Raw genomic sequence first — 9437 nt, forward strand, 5'->3', positions numbered from 1 at the left:
TATCAAATCCTGTGTGCACCAGATTTTTATTTTTTATTTTTTTATTGAAAAAAATTTTTTTAACGTTTATTTATTTTTGAGACACAGAGCATGAACAGGGAAGGGTCAGAGAAAGAGGGAGACACAGAATCTGAAACAGGCTCCAGGCTCTGAGCTGTCAACACAGAGCCTGACGCGGGGCTCGAACTCACAGACCGTGAGATCATGACCTGAGCCAAAGTTGGATGCTTAACCGACTGAGCCACTCAGGTGCCCTTTGCCAGAGTTTTAAAAACGAGCAAGCCAGTTTAGCCCAAAGCAATTAGGAGACTTGTTCTCTCCTCCTCAACTCTGGTGGGTACGTCCCCTCGTCCATGCCTTGAATCATTCTAACCCTCTCCTGTTGCACTGCAGGAGAAGCAATGTCTTACACCATCCTCTCTTCCTGATTCCACCTCTTAAAAGGGTGACCGGAGTCAGCAAAAGAGATTTCTTCAGTGCCAACTGAGTAAAGAGTGGAGTGATCACGGCAGTCCCATGACCTATTTGCACCACATTAGCTCTCTGAAAGGAGGTTTCTAGACTCAGAGCTCAACTGAAGCACCATGTAAAAGTCCATGGTAACCCTGTCACCAGATCCGGCGACCACCTCCCAAAGGTCCTCTTTCTCAACCCTTCCGTCCTGCTGTCGCATTCGCACCGAAACACTCAACTCTGTGGTTTCCTGGACACGCACCTGGCTGGTGTTCCGCCCTGTTGAGTTTGTTCTGAGCGGTGGATGTCGTTACTGACTGGGACACAGAGCAGGACTTCTCCTTGCTGGTCGCCTCACCTTGTGTCAGAATGAGGTGTGTGAGGTAAATGTTTATTCAGAAGTCTTTTCCATGCGCAGGAGACGGTTTGCTCCGCGGTGATGACCGACATGTGGGTGAGACCCAAGGTGGCTCTGGTAGTCCTTCCTCTTCGTGTTCAAGGGCCCTGAGCCTGAGCTTGCTCGTCATAAAGGAAGGAATTGGGCTCACTCCCTCAGGGCGGCTATCATTGCCCCTTCTTGTGAAGTCCAGTTGCCAAGGGGAATTTTCTCCTTGATGACTTCCTTCATTGCTTTCAGACACTGGTCTGGCAGATGCAGAGAAAGAACGTCACAGAAGTGACAGAATTCATCTTCCTGGGATTCCCTATCTTTGGAAAGCACCAGATAACCCTCTTTGTGGTTTTCCTAACCATCTACATTTTAACTCTAGCTGGTGACATCGTCAATGTGACCATCATCCGTGTTGACCATCATCTCCGCACTCCCATGTACTTCTCCCTGAGCATGCTGGCGAGTTCCGAGGCTGCGTACACACTGGTCATTGTCCCACGAATGCTTTTCAGTCTCATTCTTCATCACCAGCCTATCTCCTTGGAAGGCTGTGCCACTCCGATGTTCTTTTTTGTCACCTTGGCCATAAATAGTTGCTTCTTGCTCATGGCAATGGGCTATGACCGCTATGTGGCTATCTGCAACCCTCTGAGTTACACTGTCGTCATGAGTAAAGGAACGTGTGCCGGGTTGGCATGTGGGTCCTTTGGCACTGGTCTGGTAATGGCAGTTCTCCACGTAGCAGCCATGTTCCACTTGTCCTTCTGTGGCACAGTGGTGGACCATTTCTTCTGTGACATTTACCCTGTCATGAAGCTTTCTTGCACTGATTCCACTATCAATGAGATGATCAATTATGGTGTCCATTCCTTTGTGATCCTGGTCCCCGTGGGCTTGAACTTCATCACCTACATCCTCCTCGTCTCCACCAGCCTCAAGATCCCCTCTGCCTGGGGCCGGAAGAAGGCCTTTGCCACCTGCGCCTCCCACCTCACGGTGGTCATCGTCCACTATGGCTGTGCCTCTGTCATCTACCTCAAGGCTAAGTCAGAGAACTCAATAGAAAAAGACCTTCTCTCAGTGACTTATACCATCATCACTCCTTTGTTGAGCCCTGTTGTTGAACCCTGGTGTTTACAGTCTGAGGAACAGGGAGGTCAGGGATGCTCTACGCAGAGCCGTGGGCAAAAACACTTCTTAACAGATCGAATCATTTTGTCAGGAGACCTTTAGCCCAGTGTAATGTGTGTCTGCTCACAAACACGCCACAGTACATAAGTTCATCAAGTACAGTGCTTCCTGAGAAGAACGCCAAAGAGTAGAAATGCTTTTCTTTTTCATGCTCTAGGGACAAGGCAGAAAGCAGGGTTACGCTCTAGTGAATTTGGTTCCTTCGACACAGGAATCCTGGCAAGCCGGATGAGAACTACTTGTTTCTGTGACTCAGGATTTGGGTTTTTTTTTTTTTAATTTTTTTTTCAACGTTTATTTATTTTTGGGACAGAGAGAGACAGAGCATGAACGGGGGAGGGGCAGAGAGAGAGGGAGACACAGAATCGGAAACAGGCTCCAGGCTCTGAGCCATCAGCCCAGAGCCCGACGCGGGGCTCGAACTCACGGACCGTGAGATCGTGACCTGGCTGAAGTCGGATGCTCAACCGACTGCGCCACCCAGGCGCCCCAGGATTTGGGTTTTCAAACCTCTTCTGGCCCCCACTTTGCCTGGCTCCTCTTAGACCGTCAAATCCTTGGCCTCATCTGCAGATGCGGAGAGGAGGCGGTTGGAACAGATGTGGACAGGGTCTGAGGAAAACGAGCAGCAGACACAGCCCGGCGATGGCTTTTATCCTCAGGAGTTAAATCACTTGCCCCGTGACAGTCATTTCAGAAAGGTTTCCTAATCCTTGCTGACTGAAAAATGAACAGCTTGGGGTTCCCGGGTGGCTCAGTCGGTTGAGCGTCCAACTTTGGCTCAGGTCATGATCTCACAGTTCATGGGTTCAAGCCCTGCGTCGGGTGGAGCCCGGAGCCTGCTTCAGGTTCTGTGTCTCCCTCTCTCTCTCTCTGCCCCTCCCCAGCTTGCACCCTGTATCTCCCTCTCAAAAATAAACAAACATTAAAAAAATTAAAAAAAAAAACAAACGAACGGCTTTCGCAAAATCCCTTCTTTCGTTATCCAGCCATGTGAGCTCCTGCGGAAGTATTCATTCGTTTCTACGTGTGTTATTCCTCCTGTGCAATCAAGGCAAAAACTCTCGTCCCCTAGAGGCTAAGCAGGGAGAGAAGGTATTGGTGGCTTTTGTCTGTAATTGCACTTTGATCCAGGTGCATTTCTTTTTTCATAGAGACTGTTTTCAACCAGTAGAGGCTTTTGGGATTTTTTATTTCTATGTAGCAGCTACGGTGGATGGATAGTGGTCAGGTATTGGCTGTGCTGATTCTAGAGCCTGAAGCAGATGCCATTAAATCCCCTTCTGTCAGTAAACAGTAAAAACTTCCTGCTTGTCCTGTGTTTTTATCAGAAGAGGCATAGCCATGCTACATGATGTTATACCCTCAACGAGGAAGGTTGTTGGAATGTTTTTATAGACCTTCCTTCCCATCAGTTTATCTCCGCCCCAGGACGGAGCTGGAAGGCACTAAGAGACAGATCCGGAAGCATTTGTTCCCATACAGTCCTGGTCCTTCCTCAGTGTTACTCTGTCCCTAAGTCGGCTCCTGTCCCTTACTTTCTTTCCACGTGTATTTTTCGATTCTGCACCGTAGAAGTAGCACTGAGGTCTCTTGTAGGTGACCTGTCGTTTTCTCCTGCTCTGTAGATCCTTCTGTGAGGAGATCAATGGCTGGAGGCTGAGAGGTCTCTGTCCAGCGTCCCCTGCGACAGGTTGTCACAGTCGGCCGCTCTTAAGAGCGGTCGTTGGCTAATTACGAGCACCTGCTGTCCTTCTAGAAGAGGTATCCCAGTCATGTAAGGAGTGCTTGGAGGGGCCTCACAGGGCTTTGGAACTTTTTGAAATCACCCAATTGTGAGTACGAAGGTGAACGTGGCTCTCCTTTCAGCTTCTTCAAGAATTTTTCCTGGTGTAACTGTTTCTTCCCTGACGTCCTAGCAGAGATGTGACAACATCCAGCTTCCCTCTTCTACAGATCCGTTGCTTCCACAGTTGCCCTAAACTCTCCCAAAGAAGCACTCTTTGATCCCGTCCACATTTGCTGCTGTGGGTCCTGCTGCCTGGCCATTGAGTTGGGGGAAAAGGAGGAGGGGGTGGGTGCTGCTTAGCTGGGAGGCTGAGGGAAGGGGGTAGGGGTGGATCTCCCAGGGCACATGTGGTCGTCTATACTGGGTTTTCTTGCCTTCTCCCATCCCTTCCCCCCGCCCAGCCCCTAAGTATTTGAGCACCAGTCCTGCCACTCCTGTCTTGCCTCGAGGACAGGTGAGCACTTGCCTGGCCTCACCTGCACCGCATACTCAGCATGGCTTCAGGTTCACGGGAGGAAGCCGCCTCTACCAGGGCTCGGCAGCAAACGGTTCGAGTGCGGGCAGGGCTGTGCGGCCACGGGGCCTCCCCGTGGGATGAATCGAGAACAGGGATTCATTTTACTGCAGCCTGCTGTAATTGTAATCCTTGGGCGCCGTGTGAGCCCATCACCTCCTTCACTGTCTTTATCATCATCATCCTGCAAAATCTCTCCACTCCTGCTCCTTCGTCTTCTCTTCCATGCGGCAAATACCTCTCTTCTCTTAGCACTTCTTTTGTTCGGCTCTTTTGTGCATCAGACAAATAACTCACGACCGTTTAGTCAATCTCTGTACATTTTCCAAACACTGTCAAGCAGTTAACCAGTTCCGGGTTCAGGATAGTGAGTACTGATGCAGGGACTCTGTTTCCTGTTATTCACAGTTCAGTGAAGACAAGATAGCACCGGGGCATCTGGGTGGCTCCGTCGGTTAATCTGACTTCGGCTCAGGTCATGATCTCGCAGTCCGTGAGTTCGAGCCCCGCGTCAGGCTCTGTGCTGACAGCTCAGAGCCTGGAGCCTGCTTCGGATTTGGTGTTTCCCTCTCTCTCTGCTCCTCCCCTGCTCATGCTCTGTCTCTCTCTGTCTCAAAAATAAATAAAAACGTTAAAAAAAAGTAAAAAAAAAAAAAAAAGACAAGATAGCACCAAGGTCAAAATCTTGCGATGGGCAGGTGCACGGGATTCTTGTCTGGGGTCAGGGGTGTGGAACAAAAAAGAACTGATCCAATCTGTTTAGCAGGTCAGGAGAGAATTCATAGAGAGATGCTTCATTAACATTGTGGCATTGGGTCCGGTGAAGTCCGGCATTGCGGTGAAGTCCGGAGGCAGTCGAGGCAAAGAGAGGAACCTAAGCAGAGAGGTGCAGCCTGTAAAAGCTGGAAGCGTCTGGAAGGTAGATGTCTTACTCATCTCTGTGGGCCTCCCTCCATGACACATGCTAGCCAGGCAAATAGTAGATGCTTAATGTATCTTCGGATATATGAACGTGGACGCCTATTAAGTGTAACGTCTTGTGCTGGGATTTGCAGGTTTTTTGGGTAGATCTGGCATAATGCCTCTGCCTGCCTGACAGACTTTCCTCGCCTAAAGTAGACCAACAGAAAATAACAGTAAAGCATACCTGAAATTATTTTGCCCCGTTGCAGGATTGCCTACCCGCAGTTCGTACTTGCTCTGTAAACCATTGACATTCATATGTTTGGCCAGTCGCTTAAAATTGGACTAGAGGAAAATCCTCCTTTTGAAGGAAACTGGATTAACACCGAGTTAGTGTGTTTTAGCCATCACGAAGTCAAGGACAAACCTAAAAAATGATTGTTTGATAGCTTGACCTATAAAACCAAGAGTTAAAGTGCTTTGAAACTGACCTTTTAGAAAAAATTACGAAACCCAACTATTATGGATGTTAAGGCTTCTGAAATACAGCGTTCACGGCGTTGAGTTTGTAGCTTCTCTAGAGAAATACTAGTTTCACCTGGTCTCCTTCCACATTCCCTACTTACAATGCATGATGGAGTAGAGGCGAAAATGGTTGGAGCTCTCCCAACAGTAAATAGAACATTCTCTTAATGAGTACAAATGTTTCAGGAAGAAGAGAGAGGCGGGAGGTGAGCAGGAGAGACCAGCCAAAAGGCAGACCCAGACTGTGTGGTGCACAGAGCTTAACTTTTACACAGGCATGTTTATTTTATTTATTTATTTATTTATTTATTTATTTATTTATTTATTTATTTATTAACGTTTATTTATTTTTGAGACGGAGAGAGACAGAGCATGAACAGGGGAGGGGCAGAGAGAGAGGAAGACACAGAATCTGAAACAGGCTCCAGGCTCTGAGCGGTCAGCCCAGAGCCCGACGCGGGGCTCGAACTCACGGACCGTGAGATCATGACCTGAATCGACTGAGCCACCCACGCGCCCCTACACAGGCATGTTTAAAAAGTGTAAGGCTCCAAGTCGGTTTTGTTACTCTGGAAGTGTGTACGCGTGTGAGTGCATGTGCACGATTGTGTGTGTGCATGCACGTGTGTGTGTTTTGTGGGAAGAGATCACAGTTGGGAGCTGTAGATCCGATGAGTGCCACGGGTAAGCAGTGATGTCTCATTTATATTATTTCACTGAATGACGATCCCTAACATTTATGTAGCTCTTTACGGTTCACAAAGGTCTGTCACATTCATGACCTCATTTGATCGTCCCAGCGCTCCCGTTAGGTACATAGTACTGTACCACTTCTCAGATACATACAATGAGGATAGATAAAGTGCCTCTCCTGAGGTTGCATACACCATTAGAGATCGGACTAACCCAGAAGTCAGCCTCACAGAGCTGTTATTTCTGAATGCCATGCTCTATTATGCTGTGTCTACATACACACTTCATTCTTACCAGGGGATAAGGTATGAGGAGTAAATTTTGTTTAAATGCTAAAGCTTCATTTCAATCAGTAGCGATAGGATCTTTCTGAAATGTCCCATTTCCTTCTCTGCCTTTGTAAACAAAACCTAGTGAACATCGGGAATATATTTCCTGAAATGTTGACTAGGAGGCACTTAAATTTATCTTGTGGCCCATTGATGTCTTCACTTGGAGCAGAGCTTATAACAGAGTGTTGGCTTCTGAATCAAATGATCCACATAGTCCAGTATTTCGAGTTTTGTATTAGCATTGCATGTTTTCCAAATTTTAAATGATTCGGTTTGTCACATCGACAGATACGCATGTCTACTCTGAGTATCAGGCACTGGGTTAGGCACGAGGGATGCAGATATAAGACCTGAACCTTGCTCTTGAGTAGCTAATAATTCACTTGCAAGCCATTTCAATAAAGAGTGATTAGTGCTATACACAGAGTACCCATGGAGCCACAGAGAAGACCCAGGTAATGACATTCATCTTTGCAGGTATTGGTAGGAACAGGTCACAGCGAATGAGTTCGCTAAGTCCACACACTGTGCTCCAGGGAAGCTTCCCGACATTGTTTCTACTCAGAGCAAGTGCATCAGGATTAATGAATCCAGAATTTCTGTAATGTGTCATCCACCATATCTAGTATACAATTATGAGATGCTCAACATGGGAACAAAAAGAGACATATGGCTCCTGGTCAAGAGAAAAGCATTCTCTACAAATTTATATGAAGATGGCCCGAATTAGTGGTCAGGGACCTAAAAACAGCTAGTGTATATAGGCTCAAAGACTTGCAGGAAAATATGTTTGTAATGAACAAACCTATGTGGAATGTTAGTCAAGAAGTTGTAATAAAGGAGAGATTGAATTTATAGCTGTGAAAAGTATTTGAAGTGAACTATTTACTAATCTGTACAACAGATTGGAGTTGGTGAAAGGGCCAATGAACTCGAAGACGTGTCGATAGGAATTATTCAATATGAAGAAGACAATGAAAAAAAAAATGAAGTCTCAGTGATTCATGCAACAATATCCGTAATCTAATTTCCATGTAATTGGAGCCTCAAAAAGACAACCGGATATGTTAAACATTTGAAGACCTGTTGGTCAGAGATTTCCCAAATTAGGAATATAAACTTTTGTGTATCCAAGGATCTCCGTGAATCCGAAGCAGCGTAAATGAAAGGAATATCAAATCTATGTGTTTCAGAGCCAAATCTTTAAAGCCAAAGAGAAAGGAAAAAGTTTGAAAGTTACCAATTAACAGGTTACATTTCAGGGAAGAGCGATAACTTGACTTCTGATCGGAAACAATGGAGACCAGTAAACAATTAGATGACATTTTTAGCGTTTAGCCAGAGTTCTGTAACCAGTAAAAATATCATTCAAAGACAAAGGTGAAGTGGATATTTTCAGATAAGGGAACTTCGAGATGATTTATTTGCTACTAGGATGCTGAAAGGAGTTCTTCAGGTTGAAGGGATAGGACACCAGATGCAAGCTATAGATTTCCAAAGAGGAATGAAGATAACAAGGGAAATGGTCAATAGTGAGTAAACATAAAATGATACCTTGTTCTTCTGTATATGTATATTTTAAGGAATATATTTAAAGAAAACTATAAGGAGGCTTATAACGTCTGTATATGTCATACAGAGGACAACTGTAGCTCAAAGGCAAGTAAATGTGACTATACTCTTGAGATGCTTTTAACAACAATTGGTACAATTTGACTCTAAGAAAGATTGTGCAAAATTAAGAATGTATGGGTTAAGGGGCGCCTGGGTGGCTCAGTCGGTTGGGCGCCCGACTTCAGCTCAGGTCATGATCTCCCGGTTCATGGGTTCAGGCTCCACATCGGGCTCTGTGCTGACGGTTCGGAGTCTGGAGCCTGCTTCCGATTCTGTGTCTCCCTCTCTCTCTGCCCCTCCCCTGCTCTGCTCTCTCTCTCTCTCTCTCACTCTCAAAAATAAAATGAACATTAAAAAATTTAAAAAGAATACGTGGGTTAAAAGAGCAATGAGGTATAGCTGGGAAGGCGATAGAGAAAACAGAACACAACATAGTTAATACAGAAGAAGGAATAAAGGGAGGGACAGAGGAATAGACAACAAATGGGCCAAATAAAAAGATAGCAAAAAAATAAAAAATAAAAAAATAACACAGCCAAAGAGTAAATTTAAACACAGCAATATTAATAATTATGTTCAACCTAAATAGACAAACCATATCAATAAAAAGGCAGACACTGTCAGAATGGATAAAAACAAGCAAGACAACTCTATGCTATTCATAAGAGAGACTTTTGAAATAAAAATACATAAATCGAAAAAAAAAGGGGAAAGATACACCATGCAAATTCTAATTATACTGCAGTGGTGACCTTCCAGAACTTCCGTTAGCATTTCTGGTAGTCTAGGAATTATTTCAGTTTTATCTAAAAGTGTCAGTATTTCACTTTTATGTTGAAATTAATATCCAATAAAGTAGGTATCAAAAAAGGAAATATTACCGTAAAGGAGACTGCATTAAAATAAAGGGCAGCCTTAAGATCTTAGAGTCTTAAATGTGCATGTTCCTGCTACCCGAGCTCCAAAATAAATAAAAACTAAGTTAAATAGAGAAGTAGATCTATAGTATTGGTTGGAGATCTCAATATTTCT

General features: G+C 45.2%; 1 protein-coding gene across 1 annotated transcript; it reads left to right on the forward strand.

Moving 5' to 3' along the window:
• The first annotated feature begins 1105 nt into the window (after positions 1-1105).
• On the forward strand, positions 1106-2045 carry LOC125155705 (olfactory receptor 10J5-like). Its single transcript, XM_047841230.1, is given in 2 exon segments — positions 1106-1963; positions 1965-2045. Coding segments are annotated over 2 exon segments (939 nt in total).
• The last annotated feature ends 7392 nt before the right edge of the window (positions 2046-9437 follow it).

This window comes from Prionailurus viverrinus, chromosome F1 (genome assembly GCF_022837055.1).
Source record: "Prionailurus viverrinus isolate Anna chromosome F1, UM_Priviv_1.0, whole genome shotgun sequence".
Classification (NCBI taxonomy): domain Eukaryota; kingdom Metazoa; phylum Chordata; class Mammalia; order Carnivora; family Felidae; genus Prionailurus; species Prionailurus viverrinus.